Here is a 24,601-nt window from a genome sequence, read left to right on the forward strand (position 1 = left end):
TTGTTTGTTTGGAGATGGCGTCTCACTCTGTCGCCCAGGCTGGAGTGCGGTGGCACGATCTTGGCTCACTGCAACCTCCGCCTCCTGGGTTCAAGCGATTCTCCTGCCTCAGCCTCCTGAGTAGCTGGGATTACGGGCACCCGTCACCACACCCGGCTAATTTTTGTGTTTTTAGTAGAGACACAGTTTCACCATGTTGGCCAGGCTGGTCTTGAACTGCTGACCTCAGGTGATCCGCCCTACCTCGGCCTACTAAAGTGCTGGGATTACAGGCAGGAGCCACCGCGTCCGACCTAATTTTTTGTATTTTAGTAGAGACGGGATTTCACCGTGTTGCCTAGGTTGGTCTCGAACTCCTGACCTCAGGCAGTCCGCCCGCCTCTGCCTGCCAAAGTGCTAGGATTACAAGAATGAGTCACTAAGAATGAGTCACTGCGCCAGGCCCCTAGCCTCACTTACTTTGGGCCTCAGTGTCCACCGCCTGAAAAAAGAGCAGTTCGGCCGGGCGCGGTGGCTCACGCCTGTAATCCCAGCACTTTGGGAGGCCGAGGCGGGCGGATCACGAGGTCAGGAGATCGAGACCATCCTGGCTAATACGGCGAAACCCCGTCTCTACTAAAAATACAAAAAATTAGCCGGGCGTGGTAGCGGGCGCCTGTAGTCCCAGCTACTCGGGAGGCTGAGGCAGGAGAATGGCGTGAACCCGGGAGGCGGAGCTTGCAGTGAGCCGAGATCGCGCCACTGCACTCCAGCCTGGGCGACAGAGCGAGACTCCGTCTCAAAAAAAAAAAAAAAAAAAAAAAAAAAAAAAAAAAAAAAAAAAAGAGCAGTTCGATTGCACCCACTTCCCCGGGCCCCGCCCAAACCACGGGCAGCCCCGCCCAAACCACGGGCAGCCCCGCCCAAGGGCGGAGCGTCGCACTCTCCTCCACCTCCTTCCGACTCTCGGAGGCCCCCCCACCCAGTGCCCGCGGCGCATGTGCCAGGCACACCCCACCCCCAACCGGCCCTGGATTCCACTTCCGTTCCACTATCGCTGCGGGAGCAGCTTCCTTCAGGCCCCGCGCCGCCTCCGGAGTCCATGGCCGGCACGCGCTGGGTACTCGGGGCGCTGCTCCGGGGCTGCGGCTGTAACTGCAGCAGCTGCCGGCGCACCGGCGCCGCCTGCCTGCCCTTGTACTCTGCCGCTGGCTCTATCCCGTCGGGCGTCTCCGGCCGCCGCCGCCTGCTGCTGCTGCTCGGGGCCGCCGCGGCCGCTGCCTCCCAGACGCGTGGCCTCCAGACCGGGCCTGTGCCTCCCGGGAGGCTGGCGGGGCCTCCCCCTGTGGCCACCTCTGCCGCGGCCGCGGCCGCCGCGTCCTACCCTGCCCTCCGTGCCTCTCTGCTGCCGCAGTCGCTGGCGGCGGCGGCGGCCGCGGTCCCGACGCGCAGCTACAGCCAGGTACGTGGGCGCCGCGAGGGACCTGGCGCGAGATCCCTCCCAGGCCGCGTGCACGCGCCCCCGCGCCCCTCCGTCCCTCCGTGTGCGCCTCGCGGGCACGCCCGGGGATCCGCGACACTCGCCGCACACCCGCCCCCGTCCACCCTGTGCTCCTATTGGGCCCTGGAACAAGGGAAGCTCTCCCAGGCGTCGGGTTTTCTGCTTGTTTTGTTCTCGCCTCGAGTCTCTGGTCGGTTGGGCAGTGTAAGTGTGGCTGGGGTGAATGTTGAGGCCTTGTTCCCCGCCTGGCCCATGGTAGGTTTCGTGAGGCTGCTGACGCCCCCACCTCGCATCTTCTTGCTTTCCGCCGGCTGGTTGTGAAGTTGCGAGGCCCGAGCCCGCCGGAGGGTTGGGAGTTTCCGTGCAGCCCGAGCGCTAGGCCTGGGCGGCCCTCGGCGCCTCTCGGTCGGCCGCTGCTGGGAAGGTGCGCGCACACAGTTGCGTGGGCTGGCTTGTAGGGAAGGAGCCTGTCCCCATCGCGCCGTTCCCTCTCCTGTCCCCAGGGAAAGACGAGCTGTCCCGGTTTACTGAAGGTCACCTCTGCAACTCCACTCATACAGAAGGTCTTTTAGGACTGTGTGTCGCTTCGTCTGGGAAAGCAGTTTGGAGATTTAGCTGTTGGGGGGAGGGGGTGAATGGGAGGGAGCGTTGAGGGTTGAGGACACAACTTGGGGTCCCAGGAATGAATTTACAATGTTTTCCTTTCCATTTTTTCTTAATTTTTTAAGAAAAGTCGGTGTGTACTTAGATTGCAAATATTTTGTGCCTTGTAGATGAACCTTTCTCTTCTTGGTACGTGGCATCTGGGAACTGTCTGCACACTTTTTAACTACCCAGCCCCTGATTCCTTAGGTCATATTTATCTTAATTCAATTTGTGCTTCTCCTTTAACTTAGGGAGACTGGGAGGCTAATCAGCATGGCTGCTGTCTGCCAGTGGCTGAGCTAATTGATTTGAATCCTGGCCCAATACTTTACGCTGCCTTTTTCTGTAAAAGCTTGTGATGCTTATGGAATTATGGAAAAATGGGGAAAGTTGTCTACAAAAACCACAACAAAACCATCTCCAATAAACTTTTGTGAGCTAGCTTCTCTCTTTTTTTTTCTATGAAATTGACTGCAGTGATATCTGTAGAGCATCTACTATGTGTTAGACACTGCTTACATTTATTCCTTAAAACTAAACATTAAGCCTTTTTTTTTTTTTTTTTTTTGGAGACCGAGTCTCGCTCTGTCGCCCAGGCTGAAGTGCAGTGGAATGATCTCGGCTCACTGCAAGCTCCGCCTTCCGGGTTCACGCCATTCTCCTGCCTCAGCCTCCCGAGTAGCTGGGACTACAGGCGCCCGCCACTGCGCCCAGCTATTTTTTTGTATTTTTAGTAGAGACGGGGTTTCACCGTGGTCTCGATCTCCTGACCTCGTGATCCGCCCGCCTCTGCCTCCCAAAGTGCTGGGATTACAGGCGTGAGCCACCGCGCCCGGCCTAACATTAAGCCTTAATGAAAATTATAGATAGGGCTGGGCGCGGCACTTTGGGAGGCTGCGGCGGGTGGATCACCTGAGGTCAGGAGTTCGATAGCAGGCTGACCAACGTGGTGAAACTCCGTGTCTACTAAAAAAATGCAAAAAAATTAGCCGGGCGGGGTGGCGGGCGCCTGTAATCCCAGCTACCCGGGAGGCTGAGGCAGGAGAATCGTTTGAACCCGGGGAGGTTGCAGTGAGCCGAGATTGCGCCATTGTACTCTAGTCTGGGCGACAAGAGCGAAACTCCGTCTCAAGAAAAAAGAAAAGAAAAGAAAATGACAGATAGTAGAAAGATATCTCTGTCCTTAGTCCGGTAGAGTGCAAGTCTTTTTTTTTTTTTTTTTTTTTTTTTTTTTGAGACGGAGTCTTGCTCTGTTGCCCATGCTGGAGTGAAATGCCGAGATCTCAGCTCACTGAAACCTCTACCTCCCGGGTTCAGGCGATTCTCCTGCCTCTGCCTCCCGAGTAGCTGGGATTACAGGCACACGCCACCACACCCGGCTAATTTTTTGTATTTTTAGTAGAGATGGGGTTTCGCCATGTTGGCCAGGCTGGTCTTGAACTCCTGACCTCGTGATTCGCCCACCTCGGCCTCCCAAGGTGCTGGGATTACAGGCGTGAGCCACCGCACCTGGCCCAGTAGAGTGCAAGTCTTAAAGCCTGAGTTGTCTTCTTAGGTTATGGTTGTAGTGCTTCGTGGATTCTTACTAAATTCCAGTTCTACTTAATCCGATAAAAGAGACTTTACAAGTCTTTAGCCTCACACTGCTGCCGTTGTCTTTAAGATCTTTCCCTTAATCACTTGGTCTGGCATACCAGCTGACAGAGGAATATTCCCAAGGCGTCCTGCTGTCTTGTTGATTTACCCAGTCCTCAGTGTCTTGTATTAACTTATCTTTGCCTACCAAGTGAAGGACACACATTGAGCTCCACACTCAAGGCCCTCTGCTCTATGGTACCAACCTCTTTTGCCAGGTCACCTTCTTTGGCTCCTAATTTAAACAGTTGGAATTAATTGCTGTTTTTCAAATGGGCGTTTGGTCGTACTGCTTCTTTCTCTCGCCTTCAAACTGGAATACCCTATCTTTTATATCCTCATAAAAATTCTATCCTTCCTTCAAGGCCCATCTCATGTCACATCCTGATTCTTCTGTTAGTGCTCTGATTTGAATTCCTGTAGTATTTTGTATCTTATTTATAGCACTCAGTATCTCATCTTGTATGCTTATCGTATTCTAGATAGCTATTTCAGATGAGGGCGGCAAACACTGTGTGTAGGGGCAATCAAATATTTGTCAAATTGTCGGGACCTTTCTTGTGTTGCCTTAACTACACTATTGTTAGCTATAATTTGGGGTTGATGAATTTTAAAACAAACCCTGAATGAAATTTGTGTCCTGCCAAACCTTTAGGATATACCTGCTTATGGCTTTTGGATGTACAATTTAAGCCAAAACAGGATGGGTTAGATTGGTGAAGTTTACTTTTTGCTTCTGAAATAATATCTAGAATGTTAGTTTGTAGAATAAACATTTTCTAAGAATTTTTTTACATTTTTTACCTGTAAATGCAACTCTTTTTACAATTCTTCATTTCCTTTGGAAGGAGTCCAAAACTACTTACCTGGAGGACCTTCCACCACCCCCTGAGTGTGAATTGGCCCCGTCCAAGTTAGAAGAGGAAGTGGATGATGTCTTTCTCATTCGAGCTCAAGGACTGCCCTGGTCATGCACTATGGAAGATGTGCTTAACTTTTTTTCAGGTATATTTTATGTATGTTTTATTTCTTTTTTTTTTTTTCCTTATATTGTTTCTCACAAGCAGGAATGTATGTTTTAAGTATGTAATTTTGTCTGAGTAAAAGGTAGTGCTACAAATCCATGTCAGACTACGCTGTCACCTTCCTTTTTGATGGTTGGGAACTGTCTCATTCTGGTTGGTTGCATATACCAAGTGATACCATGTGTGTGGTTTGCGGTATGTAACGAATTGAAAGACTTTGGGCCAGGGGCAGTGGCTCAGGCCTGTAATCAGCACTTTGGGAGGCCAAGGTGGAAGGATGGCTTGAGGCCAGTAGTTCCATACCACACTGGGCAACACTGTGAGACTGTCTCAATTTACATATGTATAAAGACTTTGAATGCAACAAAAGTATTTTAACGTTAAGACTGCATAGTATGGGCCAGGCGCAGTGGCTCACGCCTGTAATCCCAGCACTTTGGGAGGCCGAGGCGGGCGGATCACAAGCTCAGGAGATCGAGACCATCCTGGCTAACATAGTGAAACCCCGTCTCTACTAAAAATACAAAAATTACCCAGGCGTGTAGTCCCAGCTACTTGGGAGGCTGAGGCAGGAGAATGGTGTGAATCCGGGAGGTGGAGCTTGCAGTAAGCTGAGATGGTGCCACTGCATTCCAGCCTGGGCGACAGAGTGAGACTCTGTCTCAAAAAAAAAAAAAATTCCATCATACTATGTAGGTTTTTTTTTTTTTTTGAGATGGAGTCTCGCTCTGTTGCCAGGCTGGAGTGCAGTGGCATGATCTCGGCTCACTGCAAGCTCCGCCTCCCGGGTTCACACCATTCTCCTGCCTCAGCCTCCCTAGTAGCGACTGCCACCACACCCAGTTAATTTTTTGTATTTTTAGTAGAGCTGGGGTTTCACCGTGTTAGCCAGGATGATCTCAATCTCCTGACCTTGTGATCTGCCTGCCTCGGCTTCCCACAGTGCTGGGATTACAGGCGTGAGCCACCGTGCCCAGCTGGTATGATGGAATATTATGTAGCCATAACAAAGAATGAGATTATGTCCTTTGCAGCAATGTGGGTGGTGCTGGAGACCATTATCCTAAGCAAACTAACATGGAACATTAAACTTAATACTGTATGTTTTCACTTACAAGTGGGAGCTAAACAATGAGAACACATGGACACAAAGAGGGGAACAACAAGACACCAGGGCCAACTTGAGGGTTGGGGAGAAGATTAAAAAATACCTATCGGGGCCAAGTGCAGTGGCTCACGCCTGTAATCCCAGCACTTTGGGAGGCCGAGGTGGGCGGATCACGAGGTCAGGAGATCGAGACCATCCTGGCTAACATGTTGAAACCCCATCTCTCCTAAAAATACAAAAAAAATTAGCCGGGCGTGGTGGCACGCTCCCGTAGTCCCAGCTACCTGGGAGGCTGAGGCAGGAGAATCGCTTGAATCTGGGAGGCGGAGGTTGCAGTGAGCTGAGTTCACACCACTGTACTCCAGCCGTGGTGACAGAGATAGACTCTGTCTCAAAAAGAAAAATAAAACCTATTGGGTACTGTGCTTGCTACCTGGATAACTAAATTATCTGTATACCGAACTCCCATAACACATGGTTTACCTGTGTAGCAGTCCTATACGTGTACTAAATAAAAGTTGAAAAACAAAATTACATGGTTTGAAATTATTTTTCTCTGTGGTATTAATATATACATATCAAAAAGTCAAGCCTGTCAGTGGAAATATGGAATTAAGGGTGACTCTTTATGTAATACAGACATTTACAATAGAAGGTCACTTAGTATCAAGGAATAAAGTTCCCTTCATAACATGTTTGGAGGGTTTACATATCTGTGGGATTTTTTTTTTAGTTTCTATATCTGACTATGATTTATTTTTATTAATTTTTTTGAGATGGAGTCTTGCTCTGTCACCCAGGCTGGAGTGCAGTAGCGCAATCTCGGCTCATTGCAACCTCCACCTCCCGGGTTCAAGCGATTCTCCTGCCTCAGCCTCCTGAGTTGGTGGGACTGCAGGCACCTATCACCATGCCTGGCTAATTTTTGTATTTTTAGTAGAGACAGGGTTTTGCCATGTTGGCCAGGTTGGTCTCAAACTCCTGACCTCAGGTGATCCACCACCTTGGCCTCCCAAAGGGCTGGGATTACAGGCATGAGCCACCATGCCTGGCTATTTCATTAATTTTTTTAGCTGCTCCTTGTGGAGCAGGAATAAATCCTAGGCAGTATGCCCAGAGTGAGCCTGGTCAAACTTTTTTTTAAAGCCACTTGGCCACTTACATCTTGGACTTACTCCCATTATAAAAAGTATGCAGTATGAAAAGGGGAAAAAGGCTGGGCGTGGTGGCTGATGCCTGTAATCCCAGCACTTTGGGAGACTAAGGTGGGAGGATTACTTAAGCCCAAGAGTTCAAGACCAGCCTGTGCAACAAAATGAGACCGCCTCTCTACAAAAACAAAAAGTTAAACTATGGTAATAAAATTACTCATACAGGAAATATTTTAGAGACCTATGGATATGATTTTAAAGGAAGACACTTATGTATGAATTTAACTATATTGTATTTCCTTAAGTGATTGTAGAAACATTGCAATAGAAATAATGAATTTTGTGTTGGGCCTGTCCTGATTTGCTGTTTAATGATCAGGAAGGAGATCATAAGCTTCTGTGCTAAGGTTTGCTTATCTTTTCTACTTGGAAGGTTTTAGAGACTAAATCCTTATTGGTGTTTGGATGACTTCAGTGATGGGGATTTGTGTAAGGAATATGACACTTGTTTCCTGCTTTGTTGTTGGAAAATTGCATTCTTGTGACTTACATAATTGAGCTAAAAGTTTGATTTCTGTTTTCAATTGATTTTGCTCATACTCTTTTAGACTGCAGAATCCGCAACGGTGAGAATGGAATACATTTTCTCCTAAACAGAGATGGGAAACGAAGGGGTGATGCCTTAATTGAAATGGAGTCAGAGCAGGATGTGCAGAAAGCCTTAGAGAAGCACCGCATGTACATGGGCCAGCGGTATGTGGAAGGTATGTGAAGTCAGATTATGGCTTTTTGGGATCATTGCATTAGGTTTTATACTTTTCAAGGTAGTTTTTATTTGATCCTTAATAATGAAGTATTTAGATTGTATGAATGCATTCTTTTATAGGATGTGAAAATAAAACATAAAGAGATAAAGTTTCTTTTTTTTGTAGGGGGGATGGAATCTCACTCTGTCACCCAGGCTGGAGTGCAGTGTTGTGATTTCAGCTCACTGCAACCTCTGCCTCCTGGGTTCAAGCAATTCTCCTGTCTCAGCCTCCCAAGTAGCTGGGACTACAGGCACATGCCATGATACCCAGCTAATTTTTGTATTTTTATTAGAGATGGGGTTTTACCATATTGGTCAGGCTGGTCTCAAACTCCTGACCTCAGGTAATCTACCCGCCTTGGCCTCCCAAAGTTCTGGGATTATAGGTGTGAGCCAGTGTGCCTGGCCGATGAAGTATCTTACAAGCTGTGAGAATTAAAGAAGTTATGCCCGCATGGTAAATATGCAATAAATGTCATTTGTTATTTTCTCTAGAGAAGCGCATAAAGATTAAAATAGTTATTGAATTCTCAGATAACCCAGCAAGTTGTAATGATTTTTTTTAATGGGTTTGTTCCTTTGTTATGTAAATTTTTCATCCCTGTTGTGTTTTTTCTTCGTAGTATATGAGATAAACAATGAAGATGTGGATGCCTTAATGAAGAGCTTGCAAGTCAAATCTTCGCCTGTGGTAAATGATGGTGTGGTTCGTTTGAGAGGACTTCCTTATAGTTGCAATGAGAAAGACATTGTAGACTTCTTTGCAGGTACTTTGCAGTTGTATTATGCTTGGGAGCTCATATCTTTTTTCCCTTGGTATCTCCTTCTATATCTTAGATGAGCCTGTTTCTGGGCAAAGGCATGCAGTTATATTAGGTTCTTTAGGGGAGAGCTCTTCACTTAAATTTCTAATATTTATAGATTTTGTATGTGTTTTTGTTCTATCAGGCAGATTTTAGGAGGGAAGTCAGATTTCAGAATAATTTCATGAGGGTTTTACTATTGAAGGAAATAACTTCTCATAATAGTCGCTGTATTTGTGTAAGACAACAACAATTTATATAATTTAAAAGTATTTTCTAATTCCTAGAACCATTAGCAGTGAAGTCTGTGATTTCTATTGTTTCCTAGTATATAATTAACAGCAAAAAAAAAAAAAAAAAAAAAAACTGGTGGGGAGAATTGTATGTTTTGGGTGGGCTTCTTGGACCTTACCTATTCTGGAAATTCAAGTATGTAGGTGTTACTGACTTTTGACTGCATAATAATTTTCTTCCTGTCAAGCATGTATTCAGTTTTGGGACTGGCAAAACAGAATAAAAATTTTATTAGTATGTGAATGACGGTGTTAATTCTAAGGATAAAAAAGCCTGCTAGTAGCATTAAAATCTCTTGGTGTCCTAGGACTGAATATAGTTGACATTACTTTTGTGATGGACTATAGAGGGAGGCGAAAAACAGGGGAAGCCTATGTGCAATTTGAAGAACCAGAAATGGCCAACCAAGCCCTGTTGAAACACAGGGAAGAAATTGGTAATCGGTGAGTAAAGCAGATACTAATGATGCAGAAGTGTTACACATCAAGTCATTTTGATGAATGTGCTGTAATATGACTGTAAAGTTATCCAAACATAGAAAAGTAGAGAGAGTAGTGTAGTGAGCCATCAAATGCCCATAATTTAGATTAACAATTTTTTTTCGACTGCTCCTTTTTTTTTTTTTTGAGACAGAGTTTCACTCTTTCTGCCTAGGCTAGAGTGCAATGGCGCGATCTTGGCTCACTGCAACCTCTGCCTCCCTGGTTTAAGCGATTCTCCTGCCTCAGCCTCCCAAGTAGCTGGGATTACAGGCGCCTGCCACCATGCCCGGCTTTTTTTGTATTTTTAGTAGAGACGGGGTTTCACCATGTTGGCCAGGGTGGTCTCGATCTCTCGACCTCGTGATCCGCCCGCCTCGGCCTCCCAAAGTGCTGGGATTACAGGCGTGAGCCACCGCACCCGGCTTGACTGCTCCTTGTGGGGCAGGACTAACCCATAGACAGACTACCTAGAGCAGCTAGATTAACACATTTATATATAAAATGTAACATCTGTTATATTTGCTTCATCTGGGTTTTTTTTAGTATGCATCTTTTAAAAAGATTTTTTTACATAATTTCAATGTTATATCTAACACCGTTAGCAATAGTATATTATCTAATAACAGTTCATAATAGCATTTTCCCAATTATACCAAAAATAGCCTTTTTTTTTTTTGGCAACGGAGTCTCACTCTGCCGCCTAGGCTGGAGTGCGGTGGCGTGATCTTGGCTCACTGCATCCTCTCTCTGCCTCCCAGTTTCATGTGATCCTCCTGCCTCAGCCTCCTGAGTAGCTGGAACTAGAGGCATGCACCACCACGCCCAGCTAAGTTTTGTATTTTTAGTAGAGACAAGGTTTTACCATGTTGGCCAGGCTGATCTAGAACTCCCAGACTCAAGTCATCCACCCACCTCGGCCTCCAAAAGTGCTGGGATTACAGGTGTGACCCAGCACACCGGACAAAAATACAGAATCCAGATAAGGTCTACACACTGCATTTGATTGTTATGTCCATAATTCTCTGTGTGTGTGTGTGTGTGTTTTTTTTTAAGACACAGGGTCTTATTCTGTCACCCAGGCTGGAGTGCAGTGGCATGATGATAGCTCACTACAGCCTTGAATTCCTGGGCTCAAGCAATCTTCTCGCCTCATCCTCCCAACTAGCTAGAACAATAGGCATGTGCCGCCACACCTGGCTGTGTGTATGTGTGCGTGCGTGCGTGCGTGTGTGTTTGTAGGTGAGGTCTTGCTGTGTTGCCCTGGCTGGCCTCAAACTCATGGGCTCAAGTGATCGCCCGCTTTGGCCTCCCAAAACGCTAGGATTGCAGGTGTGAGCCACTGCACCTGACCACTGATTCTCTTGAACTAGAGCAAATCCCCCTTACTTATTCTTCCCCCCTTTTTAAAAGCAATTGACTTTTGAAGAAATTAGATCAGTTGTCTTGTACAGTATCTCATGTTGACATCACCTCAGGATGCACATGATGATAAGTGGGTTCATTTGTGTTTTAACTTTAACTTTGGAGGTACAGTTTAAAATGTCAAATGTTAAATCACTGTTTTGTTAATTTTTTTTTATTATTGTTTTCTGGCCTTTTAAATCGGCTCCTTTGAAGTAAACAAAACAGCCATTCCAAAGCCAGTGTTTCAGGATCTACTGATAGAAGTGGTTCAAAGGTTTTTTGGTTTTTTGAGACAGGATCTTGCTCTGTCACCCAGGCTGAAGTGCAGTGCCACAAACACTGCTCATTTCAGCCTTGACCTTCTGGGCTCAAGCAGTCCTGCCACCTCAGCTTTCCTTGTAGCTGGTACCACAGGCATGCATCACCATGCCTGGCTAATTTTAGACAGAGTCTTATTCTGTTACCCTCGCTGGAGTGCAGTTGTGTGATACAGCTCACTGCAGTTGTGGCCTCCTGGGCTCAAGCAATCCTCCCACTTCAGCCTCCCAAGTAGCTGGGACTACAGATACATGCCACCACACCCAGCTAATTTTTGTATTTTTGTAGAGACGGGGTTTTGCATGTTGCCCAAGCTGGTCTCGCACTCCTGAGCTCAAGTGATCCACCTGCCTCAGCCTCCCAAAGTACTGGGATTATAGGTGTGAGCCACTGTACCTGGTCTCCTGGCTAATTAAAAAAAAAAACAAAAAAAACTTTTGTAGAGATGGTGTCTCACTTTGTTGTCCAGGCTCAAAGGTTTTTTTTTTTTTAAAGAAGTAGTGCTCATCTAATCTTTATAGATTTGTAAACACAAGCTAGTTTTATAACTCTTAGTTTAGAAGGCCATGTTAAGAAAAAGGAAACTGTGCTGGGCGCGGTGGCCCATGCCTATAATCCCAGCACTTTGGGAGGCCGAAGTGGGAGGATAACTTGAGCCCAGGAGTTCAAGAGCAACTTGGGCAACATGGCAAGAACCCATGTCTACAAAAATAAAAAATACAAAAAATTAGCAGTGTGTGGGCTGGGCATGGTGGCTCATGCCTATAATCCCAGCACTTTGGGAGGCTGAGGCAGGTGGATCACCTGAGGTCTGGAGTTTGAGACCAGCCTGGCCAACATAGTGAAACCCTGTCTCTACTAAAAATACAAAAAATCAGCTGGGCGTGGTGGCGGGCGCCTGTAATTCCAGCTACTCAGGAGGCTGAGGCAGGAGAACTGCTTGAACCCAGGAGGCAGAGGTTGCAGTGAGCCAAGATCGTGCCATTGCACTCCAGCCTGGGCAACAAAAGCGAAACTCTGCTTCAAAAAAAAAAAAAAAAAAAATTAGCAGTGTGTGGTAGCAGGCGGCAGTAGTCCCCAGCTACTCAGGAGGCTGAGGCAGGAGGATCACTTGAGCCTAGGAGGTTTAGGCTGCAGTGAGCCATGTTCACACCACTGCACTCCATCTTGGGTGACAGCAAGAAATCCAAGTTTCAAAAAAAAAAATTATTCCAGAAGCTTGGGTTTAATAGATAGTCCCCTCCTGTGATAGCAAGTCATAATTGATACTTAGTTCTTGAATTCTCAGCCTTTTAGTGAAGTTCTGGGGAAGTTAGCTCTTCTTTTACTGTGACTTTTAATATCTTATACAGATATGATTAATTTGCACAGAATTGAATTTCAGAGCTTCAAGAGATTGTTAACCAGCAATTTAAAAAACCCTTATGAGATTAATTTTTTCTGTATACACAATTAACTTAAGCATAGTTGTTCTCATGAAGCAAAACAGAGTAGAAAATATTATTAAAATGTATGTGAAGAAAAAGTGTTACCTTGATGCAAAAACTTAGATCAGTGACCTACTCTGTTGTATATTTTCATGGGCTACTATCTGTATGCATTATTAGTTTTCCCTACCTGTTATCTTTTGACACCTGTGTTTCATAAGCTGTTGGAAATATAATGTATACATGTTTATTTTAAATGAGTTCAGTATAAAGTTACTTTGCACCATTTGTGCCTGTTTACTTTTGCTTTGACATAGATACATCGAGATATTTCCAAGCAGAAGGAATGAAGTTCGAACACATGTCGGTTCTTATAAGGGAAAGAAAATCGCATCTTTTCCTACTGCTAAGTATATAACTGAGCCAGAAATGGTCTTTGAAGAACATGAAGTAAATGAGGATATTCAACCCATGACAGCTTTTGAAAGTGAGAAGGAAATAGGTAAGGTCCTGCCTCTTCTTGAGACTCATTGGGTCTATCTTGAATGTTTTGGGTTTTGTGATTTTTTTTTTTTTTTTTTTTTGAGATGAAGTCTTGCTCTGTTGCCAGGCTGGAGTGCAGTGGTGCGATCTCGGCTGACTGCAGCCTCTACCTCCTGGGTTCAAGTGATTCTCCTGCCTCAGCCTCTTTGAGTAGCTGGGACTACAGGCGCATGCCGCCACGCGCAGCCAATTTTTATATTTTTAGTAGAGATAGGGTTTCGCCACGTTGGCCAGGCTGGTCTGGAACTCTTGACCTCAAGTGAGCCGCAGCCTCCTAAAGTGCTGGGATTACAGGTGTGAGCCAACACACCCGGCCTAAAGATTTAATAGGACTTTACATACTTTGAGTATATGCAGAAAGGCTTAATTATTTTGCTAGGTTTTAAATTTAATCATTTTTATTAACTATATCAAAAGCTGGGTAGTAAAAATGTGATAAAAGGAAGTAAAATGTCAACATTTAAATTAAGATGGGGGAAGATTTGGGTAATGAGCAGGAATATTGACTGAAGTAAGGATTTTTTTTTTTTTGAGACAGAGTTTCACTCTGTTGCCCAGGCTGGAGTGCAGTGGCGCACTCTCGGCTCACTGCAGGTTCCGCCTCCCAGGTTCACGCCATCATCCTGCCTCAGCCTCCTGAGTAGCTGGGACTACAGGCGCCTGCCACTGTGCCCGGCTAATTTTTATATTTTTAGTAGAGATGGGGTTTCCCCGTGTTGGCCAGGCTGGTGTTGAACTACTGACCTCAGGTGATCTGCCGGCCTCTGCTTCCCAAAGTGCTGGGATTACAGACATGAGCCACTGTGCCCGCCTGAAGTAAGGATTTTTGTTTGCTTCTGGATTTAATTATTTCTTTGATTCCTAACCCAGGGCAACATTTGGAATCTTTTAAGTTTGATAAATACTTTTTAAACTGGTACCCTGGGATTATCTTGTCACTATATATATGTGTGTATATATTTTTGTTTTTTGAGACAAAGTCTTGTTCTGTGGCCCATTCTGGAGTGCAGTGGCACAATCATGGCTCACTGCAACCTTGAACTCCTGGGCTCAGGCAGTTCTTCCACCCCAGCCTCCTGAGTAGCTGGAACTATAGGCATGCATCACCATGCCCAGCTAACTTATTTTTCTTTTTATTTTTTGTAGAGACAGTGTCTGGCTGTGTTGCCCAGGCTGGTCTCGAACTCCTGGGCTCAAGTGATTCTCCTGCTTCAGCCTTCCAAAGTGTTGGGATTACAAGTGTGAGCTACCACGCCCAGCCTTTGTTCTTTTTTTTTTTTTTTTTTTTTTTTTTTCAGTGCCTGTAATCTAGAAAGTCTCTTTTAGGGTTTAATTCATAATCATTTTACCTGCTCTCTGATGTTACAAAAAGGGGTAAGTTCTTAAACTGGTAATGGTCTGAGGCATTCAGTGCTTAATGGGTGTTCAGGTGATATTTGTTGAGTGGCAGAAATTTCAGATCATTTTGGCTTTTAATGCTCTTAAGAGGAATTGAGGATTTGGACATAAAAGTCATACCTAATTAGAATCTGTTAATAACCCTTGAAGCTGTTATGTTTTAACAGTGCTTTCTGTTCCACCTCTCAGAATTGCCTAAGGAGGTGCCAGAAAAGCTTCCAGAGGCTGCTGATTTTGGAACTGCGTCTTCTCTGCATTTTGTCCACATGAGGGGATTACCTTTCCAAGCCAATGCCCAAGACATTATAAACGTGTGTGGCAGTAAGATATCCAATCTCAATAGATTTGAACAAAAGTTCTAAAATTGAACTTGTATTAATTTGGGGAAGGTAGAGAAGAAAATATAGTATTTCTGCGTTGGATAGTAAGATGGCATCTTCCTGGTTGCAAAGCTTGCTTCTTTTTCTGTAGCTGAAAAGTGTGGCTTGGTATCACTTTTTTTTGTGACAGAGTCTCACTCTGTCGCCCAGGCTGGAGTGCAGTGGAGTGAACTTGGCTCACTGCAACCTCTGTCTCCTGGGTTCAAGCATTTCTTCCGCCTTGGTCTACCGAGTAGCTGGGATTACAGGCAGGCGCCACCATGCCCGGCTAATTTTAGTATTTTCAGTAGAGATGGGGTTTCACCATGTTGGCCAGGCTGGTTTTGATCTCCTGACCTCAAGCGATCCACTGTCCTCGGCCTCCCAAAGTGTTGAGATTACAGGTGTGAGCCACCATGCTCGCTGAGAGCAGATATTTGAAATGTCACTTTGAGTTCTGAGAAAAAGTAAAAAGCCAGAAGACATACTAGATATATAAATATATTACTGCTTAAAAAGATTTCCTAAAAAGAAATGTATCAAGTGTATGAATCAAAGTCTGAAAGAAAGATGAAGAGCCACCAGACTTCTAGGTAGGTTTACATCCATCATGTTCCTCTTGACTGCCTTTGTTTGTCATTTAGTTTTTTGCTCCACTCAAGCCTGTTAGAATCACCATGGAATACAGCTCCAGTGGGAAGGCCACTGGAGAAGCTGATGTGCACTTTGAGACCCATGAGGATGCTGTTGCAGCGATGCTCAAGGATCGGTCCCACGTTCGTAAGTCCTGCCTTTGGCTTTCGTTGTCATTTTTGATGCTTGTCTTTGCTTACAAATATCTTTTTCTGTTTTGGGATTGTAGAATTTTTCCTTGAGAAATTTGTATTCTTTTAGTACTAGTAAATTAAACGTAACAGATAAAACACTATATTATAATTTAAAAAAATTTGTCTGCTAATTATCCTGCGAATTTCTTTCTTTTTTTTTTGTCGCCCACGCTGGAGTGCAGCGGTGCCATCTCGGCTCACCGCAGTCTCAGCCTCCTGTGTTCAAGCAATTCTCCTGCCTCAGCCACCTGAGTAGCTGGGATTACAGGTGCCTGGCACCGTGTCTGACTAATTTTTCTATTTTTAGTAGACACAGGTTTAGCCATGTTGGCCAGGCTGGTCTCGAACTCCTGGGTTCAAATGGTCCACCTGCCTCGACCTTCCAAAGTGCCGGGATTACAGGCATGAGCCACCACATCCAGCCTGTTTGTCCATTTTACATTTTGTTTGTTTGTGGTTGTTTGAGACGGAGTCTTGTCTGTCACCCAGTCTGTAGTGCAGTGGTGTGATCTCAGCTCACTGCAACCTCCGCCTCCTGGGTTCAAGTGATTGTCCTGCCACAGCCTCCCGAGTAGCTGGGACTATAGGCACCCGCCACCACACTGGCTAATTTTTGTATTTTTAGTAGAGATGGGGTTTCGCTACATTGGCCAGGCTGGCTTGAACTCCTTACCTCAGGTGATCCTCCCACTTCGGCTTCCCAAAGTACTGGGATTACAATAGGCGTGAGCCACCGTGTCCGGCCTAAATTTTGTTTTTAATTAGGGAAAGGAAAGGGCAGAGGGTTTGAGTTGCTGTCTGAACTGTGAGAAAAATGGCTGTAATATTTTTCTGCCTTTTCAACTTTTTAAAACTAATCTTTCTCATTATCCTCAGATCATAGGTATATTGAACTGTTCCTGAATTCATGTCCAAAAGGAAAATAAGACTCTAGGGGCTCCAGATAATAAGGTAAATTTAAGAGGTAATACTGTGGGCTGGGTGCAGTGGCTCACACCTGTAATCCCAGCACTTTGGGAGGCCAAGGTGGGCGGACCACCTGAGGTCAGGAGTAGGTATATTGAACTGTTCCTGAATTCATGTCCAAAAGGAAAATAAGACTCTAGGGGCTCCAGATAATAAGGTAAATTTAAGAGGTAATACTGTGGGCTGGGTGCAGTGGCTCACACCTGTAATCCCAGCACTTTGGGAGGCCAAGGTGGGCGGACCACCTGAGGTCAGGAGTTCAAGCCAGCCTGGCCAACATGGTGAAACCCTGTCTCTACTAAAAATACAAAAATTAACCGAGCATGATGGTGGGTGCCTGTAATTCCAGCTACTCAGGAGGCTGAAGCGGGAGAATCACTTGAACCCGGGAGGCAGAGGTTGCAGTGAGCTGAGATTGTGCCACTGCACTCCAGCCTGGGCAACAGAGCGAGACTCAAAAAAAAAAAAAAAAAAAAGATACAACTGTGGAAATTATTTTCTATTGATAAACTAATAATCATTCACTCACTAATTTGTAATATGGTAGAAACCATTCTCTTTTTATTTTTCAAATTTTTTTAGGGACTAGGTCTTGCTCTGTTGCCCAGGCTAGCAGTGGTGCGATCATAGCTCACTGCAGCTTCAGCCTTCTGGGCTCAGGTGATTCTCTCACTTCAGCCTCCCAAGTAGCTGGGACTACAGATGTGTACTACCATGCCTACCTAATTTTTTAATTTTTTGTAGAGATGGGGTCTCACTATGTTGCCCAGGCTGGCCTTGAACTTCTGGCCTTAAGTGATCCTGCTGCCTTTGCCTCCCAAAGTGTTGGAATTACAAGAGTGAGCCACCCCGCCTGGCACCATTCCTTTTTAATAAAGATCAAACTAATGATAATTGAAGTGTCAATATAAGGAATGAAAATTCTCGCTCTGGCTTCTCAGATGTGGGGGGCCAAAAAAAAAAAATTCTGCTGGGAAATAGAATTAATTATGATATTTTTTCATTTTTAAAAAATTTTTATTTATTTATTTATTTATTTATTTATTTTTTGTGAGATGGAGTTTCACTCTTGTTGCCCAGGCTGGAGTGCAATGGCTCGATCTCTGCTCACTGCAACTTCCACCTCCCAGGTTCAAGAGATTCTCCTGCCTCAGCCTCCCACGTAGCTGGGATTACAGGCGTGCACCACCACGCCCAGCTAATTTTTGTATTTTTAGTAGAGACGGGGTTTCTCCATGTTGGTCATGGCTGGTCTTGAACTCCTGACCTCAGGTGATCCGCCTGCCTCGGCCTCCCAAAGTGCTGGGATTACAGGCGTGAGCCACTGTGTCCGGCCTACTTTTTATTTTTTTTGAGACAGAGTCTTGCTTTGTTGAGCAGACTGGATTGCAGTGATGCAGTCTGGGCTCACTGCAAACTCCGCCTCCTGGGTTCAAGTGATTCTCCTGCCTCAGTCTCCCGAGTAGCTGGGATTGCAGGTGCCCGCCACAATGCCTGGCTAATTTTTTTGTATTTTTAGTAGAGATGAGGTTTCACCATGTTGGCCAGGCTCGTCTTGAACTAACTCCTGGCCTCAAGTGATTTACCTGCCTTGGCTTCCCAAAGTGCTGGGATTACAGGAGTGAGCCACTGCTCCCAGCCATAATTCCTTATGATTTATATGGTAGCTTTGAGCATTATCTCCATATAGAATTTTTATGCATAATTTCCAACATCATGCTGTTTGCCAAAAAATAGCCACCTTTAGTAGCTATAAATCGTAATAGACTGGATATGTGACTTGCATTAGCTTTTTTTCCCCACTTAAATTTAAACATCTTTTCCATTTTCTCAGGTTACTTTTGTTTTTTGTTTTTTTTTTATATGAAATCTCACTCTTTTTGCCCAGGGTGAAGTGCAGTGGCACAATCTCAGCTCACTGCAACCCCTGCCTCCCGGGTTCAAGTGATTCTTCTGCCTCAGCCTCCCAAGTAGCTAGGATTACAGGCATTCTCTACCACATCCAGCTAATTTTTGTATATTTAGTAGAGACGGGGTTTCACCATGTTGGCCAGGCTGGTCTCAAACTCCTGACATCCAGTGATCCGCTAGCCTCAGCCTCCCAAAGTGCTGGGATTACAGGTGGGAGCCACCACGCCCAGCCATTTTCTGTTTTAAGGTATTTTTAAAAGGATACCATGTGAAACCAGAGTGTATCATCCATAAACACAGTTAATGTGCCACTGCTTCCTTTTCCTAAAATGGCATTTTTTTTTTGCCTTAGGAAGTACATAATTTTATAGTGTTAACCTACCCGTGAGATTTGCTTAATACATCTTGATGTTCCTTGCCTCGATTAAATATATGGTGTCTTTTTTTTTTTTCCCATAAGGTATTGTAAGTATTACTGTTGTATTGCAGTCACTTTTCTACAGGTAATGGCTCATTCTTTTGAGACACTTACCTGTAATGATTTCTTGAAAACACATGGGGCCAGGCATGGTGGGTTACTCCAGTAATCCCATTACTTCAGGAGGCTGAGGCAGGCAGATCACCTGAGGTCAGGAGTTTGAGACCAGCCTGGCCAAAATGGCGAAACCCTGTCTTTCCTAAAAATACAAAAATTAGCTGGGTGTGGTGGTGCATGTGTGTAGTTCCAGCTACTGGGAAGGCTGAGGCAGGAGAATCACTTGAATCTGGGAGGCGGAGGTTGCAGTGACTGAGATGGTGCCACCACTCCACCAGCCTGGATGACAGAACGAAACTCTGTCTCAAAAAAAAAAAAAAAGGAACAAAAAAACACGGACATTCATTCTATTACTATATCCTATTCTATTGCTTTTTTTTTTTTTTTTGGGAGACGGAGTCTCTCTCTGTCGCCCAGGCTGGAGTGCAGTGGTGTGATCTCCGCTTACTGCAACCTCCGCCCCCCGGGTTCAAGCGATTCTCCTGCCTCAGTCTATCAAGTAGCTGGGGCTACAGGCGTATGCCACCATGCCCGGCTAAGTTTTGTATTTTATTTTTATTTATTTATTTATTTTTTGAGACGGAGTTTCTCTCTTGTTGCCCAGGTTGGAGTGCAATGGCACAGTCTCAGCTCACTGCAACCTCTGCCTCCTGGGTTCAAGTGATTCTCCTGCCCCAGCCTCCCCAGTAGCTGGGATTACAGGCATGCGCCACCACAGCCGGCTAATTTTTTATTTTTGTGGAGACGGGGTTTATGTTGGCCGGGTTGGTCTGGAACTCCTGACCTCAGCTGATCTGCCCGCCTCAACCTCCCAAAGTGCTGGGATTACAGGCGTGAGCCACCGCGCCTGGCCTCTTCTGTTGCTATTTTTGGATATGAAGTCCCACAATTCTTTGGTGTTAAATATTTATAATAGCTAAAATCTATTTAAAATATATTCTGAAACTCAGTTTTTTGTACCAGCCTGTAAACACTAATGCCTGACTAGTTTTCCTCACTTTAACTCGGTTTATCAGATAGCTTGCACTAAATTAGAGAGGAGAAAAATTTGAATTTGCAATTTTAAATGGTATGGGAATGTGTGCCATCCTTTTTCATCTTGAGTAAATGTACAATATTTTTTGTTTTATTTTTAGGGTGAAGCAAGAAGCATTTCATTTGCACATCTTTCTTGGACTTGGGATATACAGTTCCAGTTTATTAGCAGCAACTGCTAGGGAAATGATTTTGGTGTTTTGGGTTAATTGCTTCTAAGAAAAGTTTCATAGTGGACTGTTTAGAAGAAGAAATGAAAGATCCAGTTTGGGATTATGAAATAAACCACAAATTAAAATTTTTGTTTAAACTGTCCAGGATCTGATTTAAAAATATGGTCTTTGTTTTATATGATTAAATGGTTTGTTTTCATAGATGATATGTTACTCATTGTAAAGACCACATATTTTTATTCAGCAGTGTTCTTTAAACGCTTTCATTTAAAAAGTAACTTTTTTTTTTTTTGCCTGTGAATTGAGTGCTCTGATGTAAAACTTCTCATGGAGTGAAACAGTGATTTATTTTAACCAAACATTCACCAAAGCAAAGAACGGTTTCAGACCTTTGAACTGGTATGGTTTGGCAGAATAGTTTTAAATTTTGCTGTATTTGATTACTTAGAGATAGGAATTTTTAAAAATCAAAACAAAAAATACCACAGCTTAGTGTAAATGACAATTTGGCGGTTTTATGTCTTTAGAAATGTTTTGCCTTTCTAAAGCCTTGTGCTATAGGCGTATAACGGTGGTGCCTATCTACTTAAGGGGGCATTCTAGTCTTAACTTAAAAGTTGTCTAAACTGTCCCTCCCTGGCTTTTTTTGGTTTGGGGTAAACCTAAGGGTGTTTGTTAGTCTCAAAACTGTGAAGTGACATGTCAGAACAGTCCAGACTGGTAAGAAAATTAATGGCTTCACTTGAATTTAAACCAGCTCTAGATAGGAAAAAAATCAGTCTCCTCATTTGCTTTTTTAATGCAGTAGTACATCCCATATTTTAAAACAAGTAGGGGTGCCTTGCTTAAATAAAAATAGCATTTAATGTATAATTGTGTGAAGGGTTTATGGATAAAGCTGTACTTCTGTCACAATGTGGCAGTACTTTCTGCTTTAATATTAAACAGCTTGTTATTTAAATATTGGACAAAATGGCTGGCTTCAACATATAGTCATTAATAAACTAACTTTATGTGCACCTGTGTAGGAGAATCAAAATCCTGTATGCTTTCTTTGCCTTGTTCCTGTTCTCAGGGTGACGACTGCCACCAGGAGATGCAGTTCTAGTTCTTAAAATTAAATTTGCCCAGGTTTCTGACAGGTGATACCTGGAAGAGAGACTATGTCTTCTCTTACTTAATACATAACCATCTTTGATTACCAGCTAAGATGTGAAATCACTGTACTGTAGTCAATAAATGAAGACTTGTTTCAGGCTGAAGATTACCTAAGAGTATTTATTATTGGAGTCTGTGAGTCAACTGAATATATTATTACCTCAAGTCCTGCTATATTAATATAAGTAGTAAGGGTTAATTTTCGTGTGTGTTCTCTAAAATCCTGTGAACATGACTTAACCAGCTTAACATCATCAGTAGTACTGCCTAGATGGAAATGCGTTTTCCTATATGGTTGAATATGCCAAGCTATGAGAACTGGTATCTGTAGTTGTACGAACTATTAGAACGTGATCTTTGTTGCTCTTTCACATTTGGTATCTGATTTGCTGTGGAAAAGATCTGTGGGGCCTACTGTGATTGGGGTAGTGAGGAATTCATCTGCAATTGATTTAAGCTAATGAGTTTTATTTGCACATCTCTGGAAAAAGAATGCAAGCAAAGCATTAAAATGCTATATGATGGGTAAGGTTGAAAGGATATATCTTCTTGGCACGCTACAGGCTGAGTTTTCTGTACAAAATGTGGCCATTATTGGGAAATCATTTTATGTATTTGAATGCTCCCTTTTGTTTTTGTTCATGATCTAGGCTAGTACGTAAGTGATTGCTAAGGTGGATGTAGTTATGGGAAAGGAAGAGCAGCACATAATACAGTAAAAGTAATCTTATTTACATGCAAGTGGAAGACGGTACCGTCTCCCCACATTTGAGAAGACTGTTTTGCATCACTCTTTGCTATTGAAGGAAGCAGTGATGGTGAATTTCCTTCTGTTTGGGTTCCTTGTGTCTATAACTTCCTTTGTGGTAAAGCTATCAGGAAGAATAGTGGGAGTGGGGTATATGGTCAGGGTGCTCATATCCTGCTTTAGCCTAGCTGCTTCTTACGGAGTGCAAGGGAGAACTCTGAGAAGCAGTATGTAAATACCAGGGAGCTGATTGCTGAATATTGTGGTCTCATCTAAATATTGACACCAGGCAATGAAGCAGAAATAGAGTATGTGTCCCTTTATGCGTGGGTAACTGAAGCTTCTGTCATGTGGGAAGGGGGACCAAATCTTCCCTGGGAGGAAGGCTCCAAATTCTCACTACTTCTGTGTTACTTGAAGGGGGAAGCATAAGGAACCCACTTTGAAGGCAACATTGTGTGCCATGAGTCTGCTTATTAATCAACATGCCTTGTTAACGTCCTCTGCCCTAAACAGCCCTTACTCAGTTCTCATTTGGAAAGTTATTTTTTGGGGTTACATCCTGTTTGTTTCAGAATTTAAAACCCTCCATGGTGGGTCACTTGAGGTCAGGAGTTCAAGATTAGCCTGGCCAACTTAGTGAAACTCCGTCTCTACTGAAAATGCAAAAATTAGCCAGGTGTGGCACACGCCCGTAATCCCAGTTACTTGGGAGGCCAAGGCAGGAGAATCGCTTGAACCTGGGAGGCAGAGGTTGTAGCGAGCCAAGATCACACCATTGCACTCCAGCCTGGGCAACAGAGTGAGACTCTGTGTCAAAATCAAAAAAACCAAAATACAAAAAACTCCATTGTTCTGAGAGTTTCCCCTAAATTATCGGAAGACACTCACATTGAATTGGTAGGACCTATAGTATAGAGGAGAATGGTATGTATGTCAGCAGTAGAGTTCCAATCCAAATTGCGCTATCGCATTAGAAATACATTACCCTCCCACTCCCCAAGTTCAGCAAATTAGAAGAGAATCTGAAGTTTGTAGGAAGGGAATAAAGCTGCTATAAACATTTATGTGCAGGTTTTTGTGTAGACTTGTTTTCAGCTCCTTTGGGTAAATACCAAGGAACCAGGTTGCTGGATTGTAAGTTAAGAGTATGTTTAGTTTTGGAAGAAACTGCCAAACTCTTCCAACATGACTATTTTGAGTTCCCATTGACAATAAGAGTTCCTGTAGCTCCTCACCCTCATTAGTATTTGGTGATGCCACTCCTGCCTTTTAGCTAATGGGTGAATAGTGGTCTCATCGTTTTAATTCCCAATCCCATAGTGATGTGGAGCACCTTTTCATATACTTAATCTGCCATCCGTATATCATCTTTGGTGAGGTGTCTGGATTTTCTGTCCAGAATTTTAGTTCTAGTGGTTTTCTTATTTTTAGAAAGGAAGTATAGGAAGGAAGGTTTAATCTGTCTTAAGCATGATTATATGAAAATCAAGAATAGGCTAGGTGTGGTGGCTGACACCTGTAATCCCCGCACTTTGTGAGGCTGAAGTGGGAGGACTGCTTGAGCCTGGGAAGTCAAGCCTGCAGTGAGCCATGACTGTTGCTGCACTCCAGCCTGAGTGACAGAGTGAGACCCTGTCTCAGAAAAAAAAAAGCAGGCTCATTTTAAAGTTGTTTATATTTTATTTTTTGAAGGAAATAAACTTGAAGAGATACAAAGGGTAGTGAAGATTCTCCTTCCCCTCCTGTAATTCAGCTGTTTAGTTTCTATTCTCGCACAGCCCTGTTATCAGTTTCTAGTGTAAGCTTGCAGTGACTTTTACTTTATTTATAAGCAAGTGTTAGTGGGTGTTTTCATTTCTTTTATAAATTATACTATACATGCTATTTTGTATTTTGGCTTTTCTCCCACCTAAACACCCTAAAGATCATTTTCTGTCAGTATATAAAATCTTGGTGATGCCAATACCTATCCCTTAGATTGTACAAGCAGCATTTTGCCATGCTTTATCCCATAGCCTGCCTCCTGCAGTCTCATCTTTTTTTCTATATGCATGTCCAAGTAAGTTGTAGACATTTTTCACTTTTAATCCTTTCAGCATACATGTCATGGGAGTTTGTTTTTGTTTTTGTTTTTTGTGTTTGAGACAGTTGCTCTGTCACCCAGGCTGGAGTTACAGTGACGTGATCCCAGCTCATTACAGCCTCCACCTCCCAGTTTCAAGCAATTCTCGTGCCTCAGATTCCCGAGTAGCTGGGATTACAGATGTGCACCACCACGCCTGACTAATTTTTGTATTTTTAGTAGAGATGGGGTTTCACCATGTTGGCCAGGCTGGTCTGGAACTCCTGGCCTCCAGTGATTTGC

At 44.1% G+C, this 24,601-nt stretch overlaps 1 protein-coding gene across 5 annotated transcripts; it reads left to right on the forward strand.

Annotated features, from left to right (window-relative positions):
• The first annotated feature begins 849 nt into the window (after positions 1-849).
• On the forward strand, positions 850-21,589 carry GRSF1 (G-rich RNA sequence binding factor 1). Of its 5 annotated transcripts, none has more exons than XM_016951610.4 (10): positions 850-1,441; positions 4,609-4,765; positions 7,653-7,808; positions 8,476-8,619; positions 9,257-9,392; positions 12,898-13,082; positions 14,711-14,832; positions 15,525-15,660; positions 16,584-16,658; positions 20,256-21,589. In XM_016951610.4, exons 1-9 carry the CDS (start codon positions 1,082-1,084, stop codon positions 16,631-16,633), a joined length of 1,446 nt encoding a protein of 481 aa, XP_016807099.1. In that variant the 5' UTR covers positions 850-1,081; the 3' UTR covers positions 16,634-16,658; positions 20,256-21,589. The 5 variants fall into 5 exon arrangements, with proteins under 5 accessions (XP_016807099.1, XP_063665658.1, XP_016807097.3 ...); XM_016951608.4 differs by having other exon boundaries at positions 1,004-1,684; XM_024356132.3 differs by lacking the exon at positions 850-1,441 and adding an exon at positions 1,547-1,735.
• Positions 21,590-24,601: the final 3,012 nt, after the last annotated feature.

The sequence above is a fragment of the Pan troglodytes genome, chromosome 3, assembly GCF_028858775.2.
Source record: "Pan troglodytes isolate AG18354 chromosome 3, NHGRI_mPanTro3-v2.0_pri, whole genome shotgun sequence".
In the NCBI taxonomy this organism is placed as follows: domain Eukaryota; kingdom Metazoa; phylum Chordata; class Mammalia; order Primates; family Hominidae; genus Pan; species Pan troglodytes.

What these genes read in the sequence shown, in the direction of transcription:
- GRSF1 (XM_016951608.4), top strand. Translation starts at nt 1,082, where the DNA reads ATGGCCGGCACGCGCTGGGTACTCGGGGCGCTGCTCCGGGGCTGCGGC. An exon ending in AGGGAAGAAATTGGTAATCG is followed by an intron (nt 9,393 to 12,897) that starts GTGAGTAAAGCA and finishes GCTTTGACATAG; the next exon opens with ATACATCGAGATATTTCCAA. An exon ending in ATGCCCAAGACATTATAAAC is followed by an intron (nt 14,833 to 15,524) that starts GTGTGTGGCAGT and finishes TTTGTCATTTAG; the next exon opens with TTTTTTGCTCCACTCAAGCC.